The sequence below is a fragment of the Notolabrus celidotus genome, chromosome 7 (assembly GCF_009762535.1).
Source record: "Notolabrus celidotus isolate fNotCel1 chromosome 7, fNotCel1.pri, whole genome shotgun sequence".
In the NCBI taxonomy this organism is placed as follows: Eukaryota; Metazoa; Chordata; class Actinopteri; order Labriformes; family Labridae; genus Notolabrus; species Notolabrus celidotus.
Window position 1 is genome coordinate 10,476,488 of NC_048278.1, and position 25,995 is coordinate 10,502,482.

Here is a 25,995-nt window from a genome sequence, read left to right on the forward strand (position 1 = left end):
GCAGCATAAAAAAAATATCCCTCATAACAGCAAAAATGATACAGTAGATACAGTGATTCAAGTGATCTTTTCAGTCCTTTGGTTTAAACCAGAAATGGGAAGATGATCGACCTCTCAAACATGTTTATAAAGTTCACTTAACCTGGGCTTCACACAGGAAGTATGTTGGCTGATTTTATGTGCATCTTAATAGATGAGAGCATTCAGACTGAATTCAGACAAGGTGCAAGGAGGTCTCAGCCAAATTAGACAACAAAAAATGAAGTCAAGGGTTGTATTGGCTTTGTGACAGCTAGATTTATGTCACAAGCATGAAAAGAAAAGTCTGATAACACTTCTGGAATGATTTTCAAAGCCAAATCCTGATCTGTTTCTTCACTGGAGTTTTCACCAGAACAGCTATTTGGTGAAGGAAGTTGCTTGCAAAGCTCTTTAGTACAGTCCCTGTTAAAATTTTGTTGGAAGAAGTTGTCATAAATCATGTTGGCAGCAAGCAGGGAAGCTATGTTAAATGTTGAACAGCATCAGGTTACAGTAAAAAAACATTTCTTGTTGTGCAATCTCCCTCTCATTCTCTGCTAACTTCACATTGAACCTGTAAAGTCGTACTGTCAAGTGTTCTACAGGAAAGGTGTGGTGTCAGTACGTAACCAAATTGGAAGGCGTTGCAAGGCAGTTATAAGCTTTTCTTGTCTTGAAAATCAATCTTTTTAAATCTTGGATGTTTCTTATCCTGAACTGTTAAAATGAAAAAGCTGTGAAACGCAAAATTTCAAGGCAACTGTGCACTCGATTTTTGAGGCTAATTAGAAATCTTACATTTGAGCCAACTGATTAGTTTTTGTTGAGATAACGTATCATTCATATGTTGTGTAACTTCAAGTTTTGAGTTCTACAATTGAAAGTTGTGGCAACTTATTATTTTTTGTTCAGAAAATGTACCTGTGTTACTGCACGTTACTGCACTGTTTTCCCACTTGCAAGGTAGCTAGCTAATGTTCAAGGTGGCTAATTATTGGTAATGACCATGCCTTATTAAACTACCTAAACAAATTAAAGTTACATTAACCGGTAATCAACTCACCATCAATTGACCAACTGTAAAGCTAGAGTTTCAATACAATAGTCAAACAAAATACTCACCTTTAGGGCGATCAAATCCACACAGGACAGGAGAGATCGCGCCACATGTGGGAAATTGAAAGTGTGGAAGACCCCTGTAGATTTGGGTTTGAGACCCCGTTCTTTGCCTGAAGCATACTCAAATAATTTAGCCGAGCCTCAACCTAGCTTGTGAAATGAGACCAACTTTACACAACAAACTTAATGCAGGTAGTTGAGATAACTATTTGATGTGGTTTGCAACAAAATTGAACATGTTTTGTTTACCTTACCAAAAAATCCTTTTCGGCATTTTCACATCAGCTCACCACAACTTCAAGTGGAAATTATCCAATGAAGTGACTAAAAATAGTGCAAGGTGTCTAAAAAGGTGTGGACATGTTGTTAGTTTGCTTTCACACATCAAGCCCACCCCAAAAGATTTCAGGAAGTTTTCAGGAATTTTGGGCATGTGCACACAGCTTTACTCTCAGATTTAAAGTAAAACAAGAATTTTTTTCACTTTATATTCGGTTCAGAAGCACATAACACACTGGGAGTGATGTTGTGTGCGTTATCAGCGAGACAAGTGTCCATGAATTTCCTCTTCAATAATTGTGTCAAGTGTTATCTCCCTCTTATGACAAAGAGCTAAACAGTGATTTATTACCTGAATATACATCTTGTGCATGCAAATCACTCTGTTAGAGCTGTTTAAGTTTCTTGAATAGTAAGTTTAAAAGTAAGTGTGAAGAGATATGCAAACGTGAGATAATTATGTATTAATGACTTGAATTCATGTATGGCTTCTCTCTTGTACACATTGACACATTTTACGTTAACATACATGAAGATATTTGCATAATTTAAAGGCAAAAGTGAGATGAAGAGACGAGATTTCTCTCTCAAACTGTCAACACAAAAAAATATGTGTGATTTTTATGTGCATTGAATGATTTCCCTGCATGCAGTTATAGCTTATTACCACCCCATATCCCCTTAATGTCGTCCTATGCCTTTCATGTTTTAAAATGCACCAGCAGCTCCACACATGAAAGACTTGCTACTTAACTGCAATCATTTCCATCCACTGAATCCATCCAAGTTACTTTGGAAGGAAATCTATAAGTAGCAAAGTGGGTTAACAACCAATTAAGAGCAGCAAATATCTAAAGATCCAGAGGAACACTTGCTCAGAATCCTAAGGATGGATCATCATCTGAAAAAAACAAACAACTCAAAGGTGACAGGTCTGTGTGGATCAAACACCCAACGCATGAAACTGCAGGTATCACAAAGACGTTCTGAGTGTTCTGTGAGCATCTCTGTAAACAACACGTGTCTGAAAATAATCTGCTCCTGAATCAGAAATAGAAAACCTGTATGTTTTCTGTTACCTTGAGAAGTTTTCTAGGGAGTGTAAAGAGATTCTAATCATTTGGCGGCGCAAGATAACACACTCTACATTGTGGTTTGCTGTTTGAATTAAGATTTCCATTGAATTCTAATGAAGATTGAACAAACTTAGGTGAAACAAGGCCACGGAAGACTGATTACTTGTTGACTAATAAGAAGCTGAACATCAGTATGCTCCAGTAAATATATCTTCCCTGGGACTCACACCTCTGACAGGTCTTGATCAATTTTGATGCAGAAGAAGACATATTCTTTTTTAGATGTATGACATGCACCTGAAAACTCTGTTTCCCAGGTATGTTTGCTTTCAAATTAGCGACAGGCTCGAGTGGCGAATTTCCAAAGGAAGATGTGACAGGCTAATCCACAGAGAGGAACGCTCCTGGCTCGATGATCCCCGTGAGCCTGACAGTTTGAGCTATGTGGAGATGTGGGCCGGTGAAACTTGTTTACATCATTATATGTGTGCATTGCAGTGTTTTCCAGTCTTCATTACAGAATGAAGTCATTGATTAAAAAGAAAGGAAACTGTTAGACAGTTTTCAGTTTCATTAAATGCATCTATGCGGCAAGAAACTTTATTTTTGTCCCTCTTAATATATGCATCGTCTCCTGTGCGCGGATCATTTTCCTTTTTTTCCTCCTCAGTAATGAAAACAGTGCAAAGAGATCTGTCCCCCCTGGGGAAATCTGGTCTCACGTGATTACAAAAATGAGATGTGAGAAAAACAAATAGTTCATAATGCCCTGCAGAACATGAACCAAGTACATTTTCCTGTTTTGGGAGCTTCAGAATGTGTGCTAATACTTTGCATTTCATATTTGTTTATTCTGCCTTCTTATGCCCCAGGAAATGGTAATTTTTGTTTGTATATGCACATTTGGGTATTTTGATCCATGATGATATTTTCCCTCCTCCATCCAAGGACAATTACCAACAGTATAGGAGATAACAGTGTTTGCTAGCAGCAAAGGCATACTTTTGATTAAAAAGAAATAATAGGCAGATATTTTAAACACCTAAAGCTTTGCACAGACACAGTTGTTTCTTATCCCTACCCCGAGCTGAGGCTTTCCTTTGCATGACTAATATCACTGCACTTTTTCTTTATGCATTTGGAATCCTCCTAAAACAAACTCCTAAGATGCATTCAAGTTTTTCTTTGAACTCTGTTCTTTATCCTTTAAAATCCTGTCCCCGGTAGAGACTCTTTGACTGATCTAAACTTTGGGTTTTTAAAGGCACAGTGAGATGTTCTGATGTTGTGTTGATTCTGGGGACTCCTTTGGTTTTAATCGGTGGCTTTTTTTCTGGGATGGAGACTGCATTTCCCATGAGCACCATCACCTCCTATCACTGCAGTTTGGCTCTTGCTAAAGTGTGCATTCTCTGTGGAAGTAAATAGATGGAATGCCGATATTCTTTTTCATTCCACTTTTCTTTGTTCAGTCAACTTTTTGCAGGATGCAGAGTAATGAAAAAATGTACTGATTTGAAACTACGTCAAATTATTAACTTTAACGTGAAAATGACTTAAGTTTCTAAACTTTGGTTCATTACAGTGAGAGTTTCTAAAAAATAAACAACACTTCAAGAGAAAATGTACATCTTTTCGCTAATCCTGCTGCAGTATCAGACATACGAACAAACGGTATGTCAAAAAGAAATTATTTAAAGAAAAAACTTGAGCACTAACTCATTGCTAAATTTGCCAGCAGAGTTCTTTACATAGACACTTTAGGGTGAGTGACTGATATTGACCCATCTTTCTGACAGAAAATCTGATGTAGGCACTAAAATTCAGAGTAAAGAAATACCCAATCCTGTCGCTGATAATCTCAGTTTACTGTGCAGGTCATGAGTTAGATCAACATGGGTTTAAAACTGCTGAACTTGCCTTTAAGATATGATAAATCATATATTTGAGTTGTTACCATGGTCAAAATAATCACGAAAAAGCACAACACCACCTCCACTATATAAGTCCTTAATTATTATGGAGTTCTCATTTGTTTAAGCAATCCACCAATGTGAACACACAGCACAGAAACAGCAGCTGAAACAAGTACAACAACACGGTACGTCTGGAAGTTGTCTGCAAAGGTGTGTGTTGATGCTTTGAAGTGGCATATGTTCAGTTGTGTTAGCTGTTAGCTTCAGCATTCACTGGCAAACTTTAAAAAGTGTTTACCGTCACAGTTTTGTGCTCTCATGTTGTAATTTGTCCATCTGTCTTGTGGAGTGAGGGTAGAAAAAAAGGCTCTGCTGTGTTAGATTTGTCTATCTGGTTTGTCAGGTTACATTTGCAGGTTGGAAACGCTGCAGGGTAACTGTTGGGTATAAAGTACTAATTCCTACAGATGATAGGTCTCATACCTCAAACAATAGCATTTGCACCTCTTTTTTGCTGTTAAAAAATGCAAACAAATATGTATCTGGTGACACCATAAAAAGTTAGCTTTGATAATGTCGCATAAACATATCGTAGCAGGAAACTTTGGCTGCGCTATGTGAGGTGCAGGATTAACTCTCTTGGTAATTCATGGGGGTGTTAGAGGCAGTTTTCTCACACATACTGTATGCTTTAAGCATTTATTCTTCAACTGATTGGACACATCAAGCTCATGCAACTTCTGCCCCTCTGTGCATCTGAACACACAGTACACACATGCATCACTGAGCATATATTTATACAAATAAGGATACTAATCAGTGTAACCATTTTGAGACTTGCAGAAGAAAATGGGGGAAAACGCCAAGGGGAAACAGTTGGGTATCGGCTGGCTCAGCACACTTGACTCTAAGCCTCTTGAAATTTGGCTGAAAAATGTGTATATGATATAATAACTGAGGGTCACATAGAGCGTTGACTAAAATCTGAGAATAAACCTTCCAATCAATGAGAAACACCATGTAAGTGTATAATTTTGCTGTTTTTGGACATATATCAACCCTACGTTGGTGTGGCAGTTTTGCATGTGTGCATAATTGACATCTGCCTGACTCCACGCACAAAACATGCACATGACAATTGGTGAAGTGCAATTCTACACAGTCTGTTTTTCTTTGAAAATAATAACAGACCTCAACTTATAGATAAGAACTCAAAGTTAGTGCAAAAGAAAAAGTACTAGTAAAGTACACAAGTGTGCTCTGAGTTAATTTGGGGTCTCAAGAGTTAATCACTACATCCCCATTTCTCTAACTGTAACAAACGGCCACAAGCTGAGATTTGTCTCGTTCTAATATGGTCATGGTCTTCTGCCCATCTCCTGTCAGAAATTAGTGTGTGTATGTGTCCAGGGGCTGGCTCTGCTGGCCCTGATGGAGGGGAACCTTGCCCCATCATAGTATTTACAGTAGAGAAGCCCTCAGGCTTAATTGGCATGGTCAGTGATGGAGCATATGCACTTTCCAGTGGGAGCCCATCTGACAGGGCCACTCGCTGATGACTGCCCACAAACTCTCCATATGTGGCAGACAGAAGGGCCCGTACGCACACTGCCCTTCAACTAATGAAGCCAAGTCACTCAGCTTATACTCCAGCCTTTTAGAGGACTTTATCCACAGTCTGGAGCCGGAGAATTACCTCTCACTGTGAGCACACGCACAAACAAACACAAACCCACAGACACACACAAACAGATACACAAGCCAAAAGGGAAAGTAGGAGCTGTAAAAGCATAACTGCTCTCTCACCTTCACCTCCATCCAGACGTATACACTGACCCACACACATACACACACTGGAGCTTGACTCAGATGTGTTAAAAACATAATTGCACCATTACCCTCACCTTCACCTTCATATCACACACAGACTCACAGGAAAAAATAGTGCTGAGATGAGACAGGAGAGGGAAGCAGAAGGAGCGATTGGGTCAAAAAGAGAGTGAGGGAATTTGGAGAAAGAGAGAAGCTGCGTGGGGCGAGTATGAATTCAGCCTCCAGCTGGGCAGCTAAATGGAGTTGGTCAGTCATTAGCATGCAAAGGTCTAGTCCGGACATTTAAGGTTATTCATTCCCCAGACTAAACCTCCACGTGCTAAAACACGCCCAGCTCCTTCCTGAATAACTCTTAGTCAAAGCCTTTTTACTACTTGTTGTTGTGCTGGTGCTTATTTCCCACAAAATATCCCCAACAACAGTCTGCCAGCCACAGGTGGACGGGGTGCACCACATGTTTTAGGTGTTTTGGGGGGCTGCAGATGTTAACGCATACTTAATAAGCCTGATCACAGGAGCCCCCAACCTCGCAATGTAATTCAGCTACCCAAGGTGCATCTGTTCTGCTTGTACTCACAGGAACCCCATGCTGGTGGAACTGTTTCACAAAGTCACACGAGTCACACAGTGGCTTGTCTGCTGCTTCAATAACACACAGAGGAGGTATCAAAAGGCTTACAGGCCAAGGGGAAACAGTTGGATATCGGCTGGCTCAGTTCACTTGACTCTAAGCCTCTGGAAGTTTGGCTGAAAAATGTGTATATGATATAACTTAGGGTCACACGGAGCGTTGACTAAAATCTGAGAATAAACCTCCCAATCAATGAGAAACACCATATAAAAGTATATCATTTTGCTGTTTTTGGACATATATCGACCCTGCGTTGGTGTGGCAGTACATGCATCATTGACATCTACCTGACTCCACACACAAAATATGCACATGACAATTGGTGAAGTGCAATTCTACACAGTATGTTTGTCTGAGTCAGAAACAGAGGAAGCAGAAGCCCTGCCAGCTGAGAGTAATTCATTGATGTTGATCACTGAATGGTGGGTTAAACAATGCTTTGCAATCCAATGCAGAGGGAGCAATTAGCATAGTCATACAGCATCAGTTGACCTGTGGCTTTAGCTGGTGCTACACTAAAATAAGACTTAAGGGCATTTGTCCACTAACTGCTTTTTTTTTTTTTTTTTTGGCAGTGCCTATTTTCTAAATAAGTTCAACGTAGCTTAGCATTTCCAGCGCTCAGCGTCTGATGCACAGAACCACCCTGGGTGTCTGTGTTTTTCTCATTGCACTCACAGCAGTCTTAGTAATAAGAAGACAACTTTGGGGACACTGCTGCTGCTTATTGTTACTTCTCCCACAATGCTTAATCAAAGGCAAGACTTCCGGTGTCAACGTTTCAACAACAATGTTGGAGAAGACGTATGATGATTTCAAACCATAGATTGTATAAATAATGGACTTAGTATCCGTGATGTCACCCATCTGTTTCTGAAGCGCTGTTTTGAAGCCAATCTTCAGCGGGAGCCATATTGGAAATGCTGAACTCAACCTAACTTCTGTCAAGCTTGTGTGAGGTAAAGAGGCGGGCTTTGACCCTCCTAGCCAACAGCTACATTGTCCCCACCTGTCAGTCAAGTCAGCTGTGCTTCTCATAATGGAAAACTTGTAACCTTAATATCTTCGAAATTGCTTCGTTATGAAAAAATGCACCCCCCGTACAGTGTGTGCTGATAGATAAATGAGCTATTCAGACTACACTTGTCTTTTGTACCAGCCTGTAAACCTGTTTATTTCTGCTGGTAAGATCAGCTTTGTTGAATTGGTGTGTATGTGGTTTCTAGTACTTCTGGAGCCAGCCTCAAGGGGACACTCGAAGAACTGCAGTTCTGCATTGGCTTCAATTCTTACGACTGGAGGTTGCTGCTTGTTTCATACGCTCAGACTCATTTTTTGTTCTTGAGTTAACGACGATGGATACAATCCTTTCCTTTGTTTTTCATTTTCATTTTAAATTTCTTGAATAAAAAAAAAAATCAAGCATACAGAGCAAACTAAAGCAGACTTAATGATCACTAAAAGAAGCTGAAGTGCTCTGTGACAGTTTTCAAAATCTGACAAATGTGCTTTAAAATTGAGGTAATGGGGCCAGACAGGCATAACTCCCTCTAACAGCATTCAACTTCAGCAGCTGAAAATGAGACAACCACACCTGCTTGACCCGCTGCTAATGCTGGTTTGATGACATGTCATTATAACGGTTCTCCCAGATTTTGAGTCATGTAATTTGAGGGGTTCAGGTGATGGAGTCATTCACCTGCTGAAATCAGTTAATATGTGTAACACTGTTCACGTACTTTGTAGCCTCACTCATTGGGCTAGGTCTGGCTCCACTTACTGTGAGTTTATCAACTTTAATTGTATTATGAATCCATTTCAGAGTAGATGCATACGTGTACTGTGTATGCATGTGTGTGTATGACTGTGTATACACAGTATGTAAACTATTGATGATTGTACTAACATGACCTGAAACAGTACTTTGGTGGATGTTTTTCATCAAATTGGCATTGGAGCAGCGTCTAGTGTGCAGACTTTATCTTCACTTTTCATGTTTGTTGTCTGTTTATTTTGCCTGTGTGAACTTGGATTTGACTAATTTCTATAACTTTCTGGGTTCTTATTATGAGCATGCCAACGTATATTACATAAAGATAAGGCTCTGGGGATTTTTTTCCCCCGAGGCTCTAAAGGTAACAGATTTAAAATGTATACACACAAGTTGTTTACTTTTCCCTGAGCAGTGGAAGTATCTGCATCCATCGCCTTGTACATACAGCTCTTTTCCTGAAAGCAAAGCAGGAGATAAGGATGTATCGCAATATTAGAGGCAAAGTATTATGCGAATGATGTTTCTCCATGGGCAGCGTCTTCTCCTCACCCACGCCACATCACCTGACTACTGTGCCGCCGGTTACACAAGGGTGCACAAGGGTCATCAGATAACTGTCAAAATCACCACATAATATACCGACAGATTTTCAGAGTAATCAACATCACGAGAAGGAGCAGTCAGGAAACTGCACAAAAAAAAGACTTTATTAAACTGAAACCACAGCACTCCCTGTGAAGATTTTCTTGCCTTTTCTGCTTTTTTCCGAGTTTTCTCCATTTCAAATACACCTCCAGTCACAAAGTAAATAGATTGTGAGTTTCCGTGCTGCTTTACTTCTTTTATGCTCCGAGCGGAATCTGATGTTTCTGCCTCTGTTTTTCCCTGAAGACTTTGGCTGACCCACTTTCCCTCATCCCATACACCTAGAGGGTGTGAGCGGTATGAGGAATATTAACAGTGGAGTGTTTAAAACCCTTCTGATATGATTAAGTAATGAGTTTGAAACAATTAGAGGAGATCATGTTAAACAATGGGATGCATGGTATTATGCATGTTGGATCTCTCACAAGCTCGCAGTGATGTGTGGGTAGATCTTTGGTGTTAAAATGAGCTGAGACTCAGCTTGGCAAAGATTTTCAAAAACACCAACACCTCATCTCACACTATGATTTGTGTCAAAAAATCAAACCTTGTCAAGGTCTCAAATTAAATAAAGGAGGATGTGGTTTTAAGACAGCTAAATGGCAGCTGAAGCTTGTTGCCATGCTCCTCAAACCTACACGCTAGATAAAGTGCAGTAATACGTTAGAAGCTTTAGCTAGTGATTTAATATTGCACTAAATTCATGACCCTCAGTGAATAAATGTTCATGTTTAACCAGGGATTTTACTCATAAGATACTGATGTTCATTTGTTCTAAGAGACTTGCATCAGCTAGACTAAGCTTAGCTTAGTCTTTGCATGCATACAGGATCATTGTCCATAATTAGGAAGGGATGACGTAAGATAAGATTGAGAAAAAAACTGAAAGTCTGAATATGCTTGATATGCTTTCTAAATTTAATCAATTAAATTTTACTGAAAAGTTTCAGTCAGTAAATATTTGAGAGCTTCAAAGGTATTTCCTCCTAAGTGCTCTAGCTTGGCTTTAAAACATTTTTTGTGAATCAATCGTTTACTGTATTGTATCAAAATATGTGGCCTATGTGTTCATCATTTAAGTTCATGTGGGCTCAACACACAGGTCTGAAGTAGTGGTTCAGTTAGGCGTGACATTTGATACTGTAATAAAAAACAGTATTTATTATAAAGATGGATACATGTTTTTTTTTTATAAAGCTTCTTCATGGATATTTGACTTGAAGATAACAATTTAAGATAATCTAAAGATGTTTGTGAGTTATGAATCTGCCTGGAAGACGCAAGTTAACAGGGTGACGCTTCATTCCGAATTACCAGTCGATCTCTACCATGGCTCATAAAATCTATCTAAGTCTAGCGTTTCCAATTTTTTAAGCTCTGTTGAAATGGCTTACAACCTGTGCTTGTCTCCTTCAATTTGTTGCAATGCAATAAAGCATGATGAAAAACAGCACAAGTCGAATCTTCTCTGATTCGATTTGAATCACGATTTTTAGTTCACGATATGATTCACTCACGATTCTGTAATGTTTTTCAAGAAAACTGGATTGGCCCCAACTCAAAGTTTAAATAACTTATTTTATTTCAATTCTCAGATATGGACAGTTGCAATATATTTTCTTTGTCTTATATTTCTTTGTAAACAAATTAATCTCTTTTATTTTTAAGGTGTGTTTTAACTCAAATAAAACCACTGCACACTTTTGAAATGCAGATAGCGTCTTCTACTGTTAAAAAAGAATAATATTGCAATACAAATTTTGTTGAATGGATTTTAATCTACCCTTATTTGTATCAATTTGTTACCGTCTTGTGATATATCCTTACATTCCTACTTAAAGGCTAACTCTAGTGTCGCTCATGACGATGACTGTCTGTTTCATCTATGGTGTCATCTTTGTGGAGTGGACTTTTTCTTTTTCTTACTATCCCCTACTGGTCTGGTAATGCAGTGCAATTACTTTTTTTTCCTGCATACGTCACTGGCCTGATTAGCATTTTGTCCATGAGACTCAGTGGAAACGTGAACAATGGCAGTGTTGCCAACTCCTCAGTGAGGAAGTTAGCTGTTGGCTGCCCTAAAAGTAGCTAGAAGTCGCTAAATGACGTCATCACCTAATTTGCATAATGGGAATTGTAATAGACGCTGTCAGAGAGACGTGTAACATCGAGGGAGAGATAAAAAGTTAAGTTAAAAACACCCTAAATGTGTTTATAACTACAATAAGGAGCCTAAAAAAATCAAAGTAAAACATTTAATTTTTCAACAATATCATTTTCAAGATATTTATTGTATACAATCTACATTAACTTACTGAATGGATCAGCTAGTGGTGTCTTCGTACATGCACAATTCATTTGCAGTCAAGACGCAGAGGGGTTAACATCTCTGCTCTGACTGCAGCTACGAGGGACTGCTGCGGGACTAGGACTGAGCCGTTGCTCCTTTAGAACGATACATGCTTTCATTTCAGAGTCTCCAAAAGTCTCCAATAACACCAGAAAAAAGTTGCTACATTTGTCGCTAGTCGCTTTTTTGAAAAGAGTCGCTAGAGGGGTCTGAGAACTCACTATAAATAGCGACAAAGTCGCTAAGTTAGCAACACTGAACAATGGGCCACAGGAAATAAAGTTCCTGTAACTTCTAGTCGAAAAAGCACATTTAAGCAGAAGAAACCTTTTCATAAAGAGGCAACACTAAATGTCCCTGCACACAGTCCACACTCTATCATATGGTGCATAAAATCCTTTTTCCCCTGAAATGGGTTTGTCAGGCCCATGAGATTGAGGCTGTAAGTGACATGACTCAGACTTAGATATTTAATGGAAATTCAAAGGTTGATGTAGGGATACAATCAAAAAGCAACTAAGCCTGATGTTCACACCTGGGAAATGAAACATGATATACAGGAAGCATGTGGCTTGATTATTGCTTTGATGCAAAAAGCGGGATGTGAAAAACATCTAGTTAATCAATATTGATGCTTTACATAACTCAACTGAAAAAAAACCACATGCTTCCCTGTTTTTTTCCTTCATTGGTTTCATGGCCCCAAATGGCGAATTAACTCCAACGTGTTTATCTTGATGAACCGATAAACCTAGTTTATTTTTCTCATGTTGGTGTTTTGAAATTATGAGTAACATTTGTATGGAAACTATGAAGGTGAAAGATTTCTGAAGCCCAAACAATACTTCAGCTATAATTCATCAATGTGTTTTTGTGAAATGATAGCTCTTTGACTGCTATTTGTTTTCCACCCTGTCACTTTTGTATTTATACTCATTAACTTGCACGACACACATTTGATCAATGGGCCAGTGCATTTATTGTTATGCTCTGTCTTGTTCTGCAGGTGATCCTGATGTTGACCAAACTCTTTGATTTCAACCTGAACAGTGTGACTGAGAGTTCTCTTTGGAGGTAAGCTAATCACAGAACATGACTCTATGACATTTGTGGAAAAGCCTGGAGCAGCTACAAGTTTGATACAATGAACAGGTCAGAGGGGAATGTTGGACTTATTCCATACTTTTTGATGTCTTTAATCTTGTGGTTTGAACCGCTTTAAGCTCTGCTCTTAGAAATACTGAACACTCACATGATCTCATAATGTGAATAAATGAAACAGTCAAAGCTTGAAAAGAGGCAACATTCTGAAAAGACAGCCGCATGTCCTCAATCAGTTTCAATGTCTTTGGGCGGCAGAAATCCCTCACATGAAAGTCACTAATCATTGCTGCTGGAGCTGGCAGTGTTATCCCGTAAATTACCTTGACCAGCCTTGAACACAGCGCAGCCTTGCTCGCAGCCTCAGCCTCGTTTCTGACTCCATTCTGATGTAACTTTGTTAGCAGTAGTTAGGAAGCATGTGGCTGCATTACAGAGAGAAAGTCATAACCAAATATGCTCTGTTTGAGTCATCATCAGTTTAAAATGAAAGACATAAAAAATACAAGAAGCTCATAATAAAGCGGCCTGCTGTGCTTTACAGTGCTCTTACAGAACTAATGCATGCACGTCATAACATGCACGTCAGTCTTGGCTGGCTCACTGTTAGACAGAGCTATACCTAGGCTTTATATTATGTCTAAGAGGTATACACTAGAGCCATTATATGAGAGATTGTCTTCTCAGTTTGCTCAACATTAGTATCAAACAAGATGTGCAACAGATAAAAGGTTCATTCTACCAAAGGTAAGAACAGGTATAAAACAGAACAGTCCTGTACACAGCCATGACCGGATGGAATTATTTCCCAGTGTTATTACTTATCTATAAGGTAATAAAGACTTTATTAAATCAGTATCTTCAAGGATCTCATCAACTGGAATCAAAGATCATCTGAGTTAGTGAACTAGAAAACTGAGAATGAAATTAGGTGTTAATTTGAATAATAGCTAAATATGCATTTAGCAAAGTGTGAAAGATAGTTTTTTTTACATTTTTCTAGTAAATAATGTGTCTAAACATATGCTGGCTAAATATATAGTTAGAAAGATAATTCAGACAATGTATTATGGTTACTAAAATGTATGTGTGTGTGTGTGTGTGTGTGTGTGTGTGTGTGTGTGTGTGTGTGTGTGTGTGTGTGTGTGTGTGTGTGTGTGTGTGTGTGTGTGTGTGTGTGTGTGTGTGCGTGTGAACATTTATATAAGTAAAAGAAAATTGAAGCGTGGTGTGAATTTTGAAGACTTGTGACAATAATTGTATGTTTTTTGCATAATGTATCTGAACTGGAGGCTAATTTGCCTCTCCTGTGCGTTCTGTTTTATTATTTGAGAGAAGCTGTTTTTGCTTTTAGGTTGTGGCTTTCTTTGTTTTGTTTTGTGTTGTATTGTGTGTAAGTGTGTATGATTATATATGTTTGACACCAGGAAGAATAGCCTATTTGTATGCTGGTGCTGAGGGGGATCCTTAGAAAGAAATAAAGAAAGAAAACATATTTTTGTTACTTTCACCAAAGAACAGAGTGCCACAGATATAAACAATTTTCACCAGAGAAGAATATCTTGACCCAAAAGTAAGATCAAAGATGGATAAAGATTAACCACATACAGTCATGGCCAAAAGTTTTGAGAATGAGACAACTATTAATTTTCACAAAGTCTGCTGCTTCAGTTTTTATAATGGCAATTTGCATATACTCCAGAATGTTATGAGGAGTGATCAGCTCAACTGCAATTAATTGCAAAGTCCCTCTTTGCCTTGAAAATGAACTTTATCACCAAAAACACATTTCCACTGCATTTCAGCCCTGCCACTAAAGGACCAGCTAACATAATTTCAATGACAAACAGGTGTCACACACATTAACACAGGTGTGGGTGTTGATGAGGACAAGGCTGGCGATCAATCTGTCATGATTGAGTGACTGGACACTTTAAAAGGAAGATGGTGCATGACACCATTGTTCCTCATCTGTTAGCCATGGTTACCTGCAAGAAAACACGTGCAGCCATCATTGCATTGCACAAAAAGGGCCTAACAGGGAAGTTTATAGCAGCGAGTAAGATTGCACCTCAGTAAACCGTCTATCCAATTATCAAGAACTTCAAGGAGAGAGGTTCAATTGTTGCCAAACAGGCTCCAGGGCACCCAAGAAAGTCCAGCAAGCACCAGGACCGTCTCCTGAAGGTGTTACAGCTGCGGGATCGGGCCACCACCAGTGCAGAGCTTGCTCAGGAATGGCAGCAGGCAGGTGTGAGTGCATCTGCACGCACAGTGAGGCGAAGACTTTTGGAGGAAGGCCTGGTGTCAAGGAGGGCAGCAAAGAAGCCACTTCTCTCCAGTAAAAACATCAGGGACAGACTGATATTCTGCAGAAGGTACAGGGACTGGACTGCTGAGGACTGGGGTAAAGTCATTTTCTCTGATGAATCCCCTTTCCCATTGTTCGGGGCATCTGGAGGAAGGCTTGTTCGGAGAAGACGAGGTGAGCGCTACCATCAGTCCTGTCTCTTGCCAACAGTGAAGCATCCTGAGACCATTCATGTGTGGGGTTGCTTTTCGGTCAAGGGAGTGGGCTCTCTCACAATCTTGCCAAAAAACACAGCCATGAATAAAGAATGGTACCAGAACGTCCTCCGAGAGCAACTTCTCCCAACCATCCAAGGGCAGTTTGGTGATGAAGAATGCCTTTTCCAGCATGATGGAGCACCTTGCCATAAAGCAAAAGTCATAACAAAATGGCTCGGGGAACAAAACATTAAGATTTTGGGCCCTTGGCCAGGAAACTCCCCAGATCTTAATCCCATTGAGAACTTGTGGTCAATCCTCAAGAGGCGGGCGGACAATCAAAAACCCACAAATTCTGACAAACTCCAAGCATTGATTATGCAAGAATGGACTGCCATCAGTCAGGATTTGGTCCAGAAGTTGATTGACAGCATGCCAGGGAGAATTGCAGAGGTCTTGAAAAAGAAGGGTCAACACTGCAAATATTGACTTATTGCATGAATTCTGTGTAATTCTCAATAAAAGCTTTTGATACTTATGAAATGCTTCTAATTGTATTTCATTATACCATAGAAACATCTGACAAAAACACCTAAAAACCCTGAAGCAGCAGACTTTGTGAAAATGTAATATTTGTGTCATTCTCAAAACTTTTGGCCATGACTGTAGTTAAGAATTCATGAACGTTAGAGAAAAGACAATATGAGTGATTAGCCTTGAGATGTTTTGTCTCCATTCATGTTTTAAAGTTAAAGCTGGGGTTGGTAGTCAGATTTAGATACACTTTTTATTATACTGGTTAAAATGATCTTTATGTCCTGATGGCGATTAATACATAATGTGTTCTTAAAAAAGAGCGAAAAAAAAGCTGCTATCTACAGCCGGAGTAAACCTGGGAAAACACCAACCAATCACCGTTTTTGGGTCCCAAAATTTTAAACCAATCAAATCCCGTCCTGCTGTTCTGCCCGCCTCCTGCGCGTACATTTCCCCAGCGTCTACTCCGAGTCCCCGTCCCCTGCCTCTGCTTCCCCTGACTGTACTTACTGCCCCTCTCGCTCGACTTCGGGGCTGTCCGCTCTGACCAGATGAGGTGCTTTGCTCAGGACTGTAGTCCAGATCAGAGTCTAAAAAGCTCTCACCACGGGGGCTCTGACAAGCAAAATAATTAATGACATTTAGTAAGTCCTACAGAAAATGTAGATGTATTGTAGCGTCCGTCCGGACGCTGTAGGGATGACGAGCCGATCCATGAACACATTGATTTTTAATAAGCGGTCACTGTCGGCCGTGATCACGCCAACCAACAAATCAACAATCAATGTTTGAATGAATGAAAAACTTCACAATCTCCTCTTGTCTCTCCTCTCTCCCGCTCTCACACCCTCTAACACCCCTGCCCCCTTCCTGATGCCTTCACTGTCAACACTGTAGGAATTAAGAACATCTACACTGAACACATCTAACAAACAGTAGAGCTGTTACAGTTTCATATGCATTATACCTTTTCTCCTGATAATGTGTCACCAGTACAACTGGATAATGCTAGCATGACAGTTGTGAGTACTAACATCAGCCATGTTAGTTTGTGTTTTTAACTTTCACTATGATAATGTTTTGGTGAGGACCGGTTTTGAATCAGTCACGATCATATGGTAGTGAATCAGCGGCGCTCGTGCATGTGAGCTCATGCTAGTTTTCCGAGACTACCAACCCCAGCTTTAAACAACTCAAGAGTTACACATTAAAAATATAGGATTTTGTAACATCCATGCCAGCAAATTGCATGTAATAGCTATAGTCCACCTACTGGGATCAGTGATGCCTCCAATGGTGCCTATACAGTATTATGCCCATAAATACAGTTATCTGTAATACTAAGTATGCCAAATAATTTACTGATTGTGTACTATAAGTTCTAAGCACCTGTAGCATTTCAAATCACATTTCTTACCATACTTTGTATATGGAACTGGCAGTGACCAATAAATTACCTAATAAAGAATTAAAGGAGATGACCGGTCTACGTCAGTTCACAAAAACCAGACCAATTGTGTGAAAGCGAAAGTTTCACACTAAGCTTCATCAGATTATGCTTTGAGATGTGTTGAGTGGATATTTTAAACCCCCACAATCACACTTGATCTGGTGGACACTTTAGATTTCAGGGTCTCCGATCCTCTGAGGTTGGTTTAGAAATTGTAGGAGCCAACATCTAAAGCTAGTTATGTGCACATTTTTGTGAATAATTGAATACATAGTGTAAATATGTATGCAAATATGAAAGCATGAAAACATACATTGAGTTTATAACAAGACGAGACAAAAAGTGGGTTCAAAAAGTTCTGATAAACAATAATAAACATCAAACCTGATCAAAGTGCTCTACTCCAACTTTCAACTTTTAAACTTTTAAACTGCTGTATTCAAGGGAGCAAGTTTTATTCAAACCAAAGCTATAGTTTTGGTTTCTAGTTGGAAAGTAACAAGTTCTAGAAGATAAAATAATAATGAGGCAGACATGTTTTTTTTTTTAAATGTACAAGACTTCCAAATGATTTTTATTTGATGCCATGGTGCTGTAAAGAAAAAAGTAGCATCTTCGGGTGAATGTTTCAGTGGGTATGAGACTCATAGCTTCAACAAAGCATTAAAACATGATGATTCTCGTACTGTTTTTCACTGAGTTTCAGTGTGGAAATAAGTATAACTTGTTTACAAAAAGCAAGGTGAGGGAAAATCTTAAGGAGAACTTCACATTGAAACAGGCTAACAGCAGTTGACACTTTTTTTTATGTTGCCTCAGTGAAACAACAGTATGAATAACCAAGTCGGATCATAAACTATTGACATAAAGACCAAGGCCACCTGTGGCAGTCAATTTACTTTCTTGGCTTACTGTCCTCTTCTTTTTATTGCAACAGCTGTTGACATGGACACATTTGATATGGAAAATCTGTCAAAGAGCTGTACCTGTATACTGAGGTTTATACCTGTCAGCTTAATTTTGTATGTTTAAATTTGGGCTACCAGACTCCTTTGCAAGTTTGAGCATTTAATGCCTTGCGTCCAAGGTTAAATTTAAGCTGTGAGGCAGAAAAAGAACAAAAATCCTGTGTGTATGTCTTTATCCTGACAGACATTGAAAGATTGATACGTTTTGTATCAATTTTCATTTTGAAATGACATGCCTTAATCTCTTGAGTGAAACATTTTTTAGCAGATATTTTTTAGGACGAGTAAGAAAAAAATTACAAACCAACTTGCTAATGCTATCACTTTATTCAAAAGTGATGAGTGTTAGCAGGAATTGCTGCTACCTTTGCACTCTTTAGATAGTTTAGAAATATCTACACATAGGATGTTAAAATGGTATCAAACCTAAATATTTGGACACTTGAGGGAAAGGTTGAGCACTTAACAAATATACCATTAGTTTATACAGTTGATATTGGCAAACACGTAAGCAAACAATGTATTTTTACACAGTGGTAGGGCTAAGGACTTATTTTAATTTATGTGCCGATACAAAATGTTGTTTTCATTCAGAGTTATTTTGTTTTTTATCCTCTTATAGAAAATTCCCAAGTGTTTAGCTGTTATTTGTTCCTTTAAGTTCAGCAGGTTGCAAACTTTCCCTGCCATTTGGTGCTGAGCAGCTCGGACACAGTGATCAAACAGTAAACACACTTATCCGAAGGCTATAGAAACACTCTAAAAACTGAGGAGGACTATAGTGTCAAGTGATAAATAAGAAGGACTGAAAATGTTTTGCCTTTACTAAACCTGTGCAGCTCACACAAAAGTCAATTCCAAATGCAACAATGGAAACACGCCGTGGACTAAACAACGCTGCTAATACATGAAGCAATGCAAATCAAAAACAGACGCAGAAAACACATGCAAAGTAAAACTCGGAAAATCAAAGGCACACACTCACACAAAGTGCTCCAGGATTGTAGGAGCACTATGTGGCAGAGTGAGGAAAACAAGGAATTCAACTATTAACAATAGGCACCCCTGTAGTTAAGTGAATGGGCCGGATATCCCCACTGTGCAAAAACACATTTCCACAACTACGCTGGTGACTCTCAGTTCTATGTGGCCGTGTCTCCTGATGACTCACTTTTTAACTGCATTTCAGATATTAAAACCTGGACGTCACATAACTTTTTACAGCTCAACCAGGACAAAACGGATGTATTTGTCATTGGCTCAAAGGCTCAGAGAGAGAAACTGGCCTCCACACTGAATGTTCATGGTCTTAATCCAAGAAGCAAGAAACCTTGGTGTTTTATTTGACTCTGATTTTAATTTTAAATCACATGTTCGTTTTCTCGCCAAAACAACCTTTTATCATTTAAAGAACATTTCTAGAGGGAGGCCGTTTCTCTCTCTGAGCAACACAGAGAGACTAATGCATGCTTTTATTACCAGCAGGCTGGACTACTGCAATGGTCTCCTGTCTGGTCTTCCAAAGAACACAATAAATAAACTGCAATTAATACAAATTGCAACAGCAAGAGTTTTAACAAAGACCAGAAGGAGAGCACACATTACGCCTCTTTGCATTAGCTGCCTGTTGCTTTTCGCATTGATTTTAAAATGATTTTACAAGTTTTTCCAGCTCCTCTCTGTTAGCTGTTTAGCTGTCTAAGAGCAGAACAAAAACATTTGGTGACGCTGCTTTCAGCCACTACGCTCCTAAACCATGGAACAGCCTGCCAGAGGATCTGAGAAGAGCTGATAGAGATATTGAGACTTTTAAACGTAAACTAAAAACTTATTTAATCAGTCTGGCTTTCATGTAGGGTTTTACAATTGTATTACTTACCTTTTACTATAATATTGATTTAAATGTTGCTTTATTATTTTAGTAATTTTAACTGTTATCTTATTCTATTTTTATGTATTTATTCATTCATTTATTTATTTAGTTTTTACTCAGTTTTCTTGCTATTTTTAGCCTTAGTTTTATTTTCAACTCTTATCCTTACCCCTTTTAAATCTATTTATTTTAACTATTTGTATTCCCAATTTTGATACTTTAACTTATTTTAATTACACATATTTTATTTTTGGTGTGCATTAGTCTCTATTTTATGTTATGTTATTCTTATTTTTAATAATAATAATAATAATAATAATAATAATAATAATAATAATAATAATAATAATAATAATAATAATAAATTATTATTATTATTATTATCTTCCCCAAATATGTCTTGCCATTATTTTATTTCTGCTTCTTTCTTGTTTTTCAATGGCTGTAAAGCACTTTGGGTTGCATTTGATTTGTATGAAAGTTGCTCTATAAATAAAGCTTGATTGATTGATTAACGTTCATAAAACACTTTAAAACCCAGACAATTTGGATTGAACAATTGTTTCCTATGAACAGTTAGCTAAAAAAAAAAGCTGGCACTTCTAAGAATGGCTTGAGTTAGCAATGGCTGCTAGTTAGCCCCACAGTTTGGTACTATTAGCTGACTCTGCCTGACGTCAGCCTCTGATTATAGCGTGTGTGTTAGCCCTGTAGTTGCTGTTTAATTAATTGTACTCCCTCTTGTTATATATACTGCTTTAGCATTGAAGCAATAAATGCAGTATATTGGCAGGTTTATTTGGGGAAAAAAAGCAGATAAGTTTTGGTCTTCCTCACTCTCTCCATTTAGTAACGGCTAACTTCCACCAGATCCGTGTTCGATCCATCTCTGCTCCAACAGGGCAGCGAAGCTGATAGGGTTCAATGTTAGTCAATGTGTGTCTTTCCACTGGCTCCGATTTGCTGTATTTCTGCTTTGTTTCAGCTCTGCAGGCCAGAGTCCTCTCTAGCAGATAAGCAAGACTCATATTTTTGCCAGATGCCAGAGCATTCTGCATCAATCAGCACAGGGCAAATAGAGCAGGACAGGAAGTCAGTCATCGAAACAACATCAATGCAGCTGTTTGATTTTCAAAATAAAACACTCCCTGTTGATGCCAGATCATATTTCAATTAACTATGACAACAAATTGTCATTATAAGCAGAGAAAGACCTGAGGTCAACAGGTCAGAGGTTTTTCAGAGGACATTGACAATGATGAGAGAGCATGGAGCCAAACCACAGTGGAGCGAAGGCGGACTGAAAAGTCTACACTCTTATTTCATGATTCAATTATTTGCAAAAACTAAGCCATGGTACTTTCTCTCAAACCAAAGAAAAGGACACTGGAGAAAACCTGGATATGTTTTAAACTCTTGAAAATTGTACTTCAATATTGACAGAAATAGCACTTTATGGTTCCTTCTTCTCCTCCGTCCTTCATGGTATAAAAAAATACATCAGGTTCACAGAGCCAACAATGCAGTTCTCCACAGAGGCTGCCTCACGGCTTAAGCTCTTACCCACTGCTATGGGAAATGTACCATTATATGACTGCTTTTACCTCATCGAAACCTGTGTGAGGACATTACTATCCTACTATCTCGCCAATGAACATTACCCAGGTAATGGAGCATCCAGTACCGATGTTATACTCATGTTGGTATATATCTGATGCTTTGAGAAAACAGAGCCTCTACTAATGGATGGAAAAACAAAGGTGCGTGTGGATAAGCAGACAGACAGGCATAAAAAAGGAGAGCTGAGACACACATTTTGAGTGAGAGAAAGGGATATTAACAGGGTAGACATTTATTGGATAATTTCCAGGCAGAAAGACAGAGGACAAAGCAACAGATAACTGTTTTGAAGGTAGCCAGCTGGCCTGCCAGGAATCAAACACTCCTTTGGGAGAGTGTGAAGCTAAACTAGGAATCTCTGCTTGTTGTGGCCCCAAAAAGCAGCATGAGGTAACAGCTTGAAACTTTATTTCTAGAAATCATGTGCTAAGATGTGAGCATGTCCAAGTCTGTCAGTCTATCCATCATCACTTCATGCCAGAGATTATTTGAAAGGAAAGCTATCATATCAAAAAGCCATGATCTGCAGGAGCTGGAGGAGAAAACCAGTATTCCAAGGTTACAGTCATACATCATTCACTGAATATTAACCATGATCAAACTTCTTCATTCATTTAACTTAAAGGAAACTTACATGATGAAGCCAGGTTTCTTTCTGTCATACCTCCTCACTTAGTGTGCTTGTGGCTTCCCCTGTTTAACTGTAACATCTGTGGCATAACCAGGGTGTTCCAAAGTGAAGCAGCCTGGTTTCTACAAAAAATATTTTCAGAGTTTGGGTATCTCTCAAATTTGACACTTTTTCCCACAAATTTACAACGTCAGAATGTCACTAACACTCACTTTATTCTCACAAATATCTGACTATAATTTAGTAATATTACTCTTATCCTCTGTTTTTTTGTTTTTTTTTGGTCAGTTTTTATTCCCTCACCTTTGCTGTCATGAACACTGGTTTAAGATTCAACCATCTTAAGCCTGACACAGAAAGATTTTAAAAATCTTAACAGATGTTGAAAATGTGGAAGACACAGCACATGACGTGACAGATAATTTCATGTTGAACAGCTTGGTTCTTCTAGTGTACTAAGCGCAACAAGATGGCCAACACAGCACACCTCACACTGATAGAATCCATTCAGCAACAACCAGAATCCAAACTATCTACTGGAAATCAAACAAAATCCCTCGTGGTTAAAGGCCACTGCAGTGTAGACAAACATGGTGAACAACATGTAACATGTTGTGCAAATGGCAAAGACCTAGACCCCCCCTTTTTGGAGGTTTAGGGTTCAAGGGGGACCAAATCACAGAAGGCATTTCAAATAAAGAATCAAAACACTACTACTTTTGACATGTGGAAGGTTGTGGTGTATCACAGAGTATCATTGAGATCTGTGAAGTTTATAGATGTGAATCCTCAAGAACATTTCCTTGTTGTGGCAGTACATGTATGATTTACTGTATCTCCTCTGTTTGGACATAATTGCCCATTCATAAAGAAAAGGGATGTGTGTTTTGAAGTATAAGCATAAAAAAAGAACACATCCTAAGATATTACAACAGACGTAGTTTCTTCCTTTCATTATTGGCAACCATACTTTTTCTTGTCTCGTATTGCTTTAAGAGTGGAAGTTTGCCACCAAACCTGAAGGGTAGAAATATGATGGAAATGGATTGCAGATGTGGAGTGAGGGGAGTGAAGGGTATGATTTAGCCTGCTACTCAGCAGATATACTCTCCAAGAGCGTTAAGGGTTTCATAAATTCATCCTGGAACACTCAGCTCGGCTGCCATTTGCCCAGTGTCTCAAGCAGTGCTGTTGGTGTTCTCCGCACTCTAATGCAGGGACTGACCTTATTTTAACTACACCAAGATGCACACAGCTCTCACCCTTCAAACCATGATTAATCAAACCCCCCACCGAGAGTGTAAAAGCTTTGCTGCAGCAGTCTATCAATGTGTGGTGGACTCGGGAAATTATAATTGAAAGTCTATCTTAGAAGCCTTCTAGTGTGTGTAGACTTAATTCTTATCTATTTTAGAGAAAGTAAAAAGTTGGGTTAAATGAAGGAGGTTTAAGTCTTCTGATTGGCATTTCTTTTTTTGTGTGGAAAGTGTGTTTCAGGATGAATTCACCACACTCTCATGGCTGCCATTTTCCTCTGGTGTTACTCTCAGGGTGGAAAACTAACGCTGTTTTGATTTTGCACTGCTATACCCCTGGTTTCAAATTGTGTTGAACATATTGGATCTGGCAAAACTCAATAATAGCCATAAAAAATGAATTTAATGCCCTAAGCATGATTCAGAGGACAGTGGTCAATATGGTGAGTAACAGCTATATCATCCTTCTGATACATTCTGAATTAAGTGAGCTATTTCACTGCAAAAGTGTTGGTGTCATTCTTGTGCCCTCAAACAATGTGACATTAACTCCCCTCTTGTTTGATCCAACATGTGGACAGTCTGGATCCTTGGCTCACCTACAGCCCCTGTGGAGCCAACATCCTCACATCGCATGAAAACACAGCAGCGTGGTCAGAGCTGCATTCCACACCCACACATAACCACTGGAAAGCCTTTTTCTGAGTTTCACTCCAAATCATTGTCCTTGAGAAACTATCATTCTCCATTTACTCCAACTTTTCATCTTCCTGGGATCTGCCAGAGCCGGGCCAGTTTTAATGGTTCGTGTTGAAAGTTGCGGAGACACTAAAAATAAGTCATTGGCTCCTAAATCAAATGATTCTTTGACAGATAGGCCTCAGAGGAGCAGATCAATAGCCTGATGATGTCATCGTCCCATGGTCCTGGTGGCATTGTATCTGCACATCCCTGAACCAGCCAGTAATCAATCTCAAAGTCCTGATAAATGTGAGAAAATTGCCTGTGTGCCATGAATATTTCGGTATTTTCATGACTTTTTGTAGATTTAAAATGTGAGGCTCTCAGTAAACCCAGCACACTTCAAACAAGGACTTCAGTGTGGATTGGACAGCTACGAAATAAGATGGAAAGAAGGTGGAGAGGGAAAAAAAACCCCACATCATTCGAGTGATTGCTTCATTTGAAGTCCCACTAACTGTTCTACGGTGTCTTTGCCGCATCTTTTAAGATTAGCATATTTTGGCCTTTTTCTCTTTCTTCATGTGAAATTAGAAAAGCTCTTTGATTGAGCCTTAGCTTGCTCAAAGTAAATTAGACCAGAGAGCTCCAACAATCCATTCAAACCTTCTCTGACAGTCTGAAAAGCTAAATTTCAACTGAACACAAATTTCACATTAGAGTGGTGACCAACATTTGAATTATTCAACACACATTCGACGCTGCTTTTCAAAGCTGGCATGTCAATCTCTTTAAGTCAATGAAGTTTAAAGGATCATGGAGTGCCGCTATGTGCTCGTAATGTTAGACAAAAACCACCACCGTATAATCCCAAGGGAAGGCACGGCAGGAAAAAACAAGCAAAAAAAGACTGAGGTATTGATTCGATTGTTAAAATGTCAAATAGAAAAGTGCTTTTGGAACATTTACACACAGAACACTGAAATTCATTGTGTTTTTAATATTTCATTAGATGTTGTAGATGTTTTATGAAAGTGCTTACGAAGAAAAGAAAAAACAGCTTCCTTTAACCTAAATTCAAAATTCATCCTCTTCAGACAAACAAAACAAAACAAACGTATTCTATGAAACTACTACCATATAGAACGCTGTGTATTTTATAGCCTTTATAACAGTGCTCAGATACATGAGTAATTGCTACTATTATCTGTCACCAACAGCTGATGAATTAAGCTATCCCTATAAAAAAGTTCCTTGTCTGTTCATCAATCTGTGCATTGTTCCGTAGCTTGGGATTTAAAACTGTATGTTGGCATAAAATGATACATCATGGGACCATTAGCAGAAAAGTTGTAACAAAAATAAGCACACAAACCTGTATATAGACAACAAATAGGTCATTTAAATTGTATTCTACAGGCTCCACAATACAAACTATCAGGTGTTGGAAAATTGTGACATTCTAGGAAGTCATACCCCAGCAAGTGACAAATCATCAATGCAACATAGTATGAAGCCACACATCGATGAAACTAAAGCTTACCTTAAATGTCTGATTTGACTTCTCAAAATGTCTGAAATACAATCAGAAAGAAATCTCGTATAATCGCACATGGGTGGTTTGGAGAAGCTGTTTGAAACAGGTATCTTGTCCCTCCTTGGCCCAGGTTGTTTGGACATATTTGAAGACAGCAGTCTCACTCTGATACAAAACAAGAGGGTCGAG

The 25,995-nt window shown here is 38.8% G+C and overlaps 1 protein-coding gene across 1 annotated transcript in view; it reads left to right on the forward strand.

Annotated features, from left to right (window-relative positions):
• LOC117815956 (VPS10 domain-containing receptor SorCS1) overlaps nucleotides 1–25,995 on the forward strand; it is a 148,348-nt gene that overhangs the window by 8,720 nt on the left and 113,633 nt on the right. The window contains 1 exon segment of the mRNA XM_034687979.1: nucleotides 12,651–12,718. Within this exon segment, the coding sequence (XP_034543870.1) occupies nucleotides 12,651–12,718 (68 nt within the window).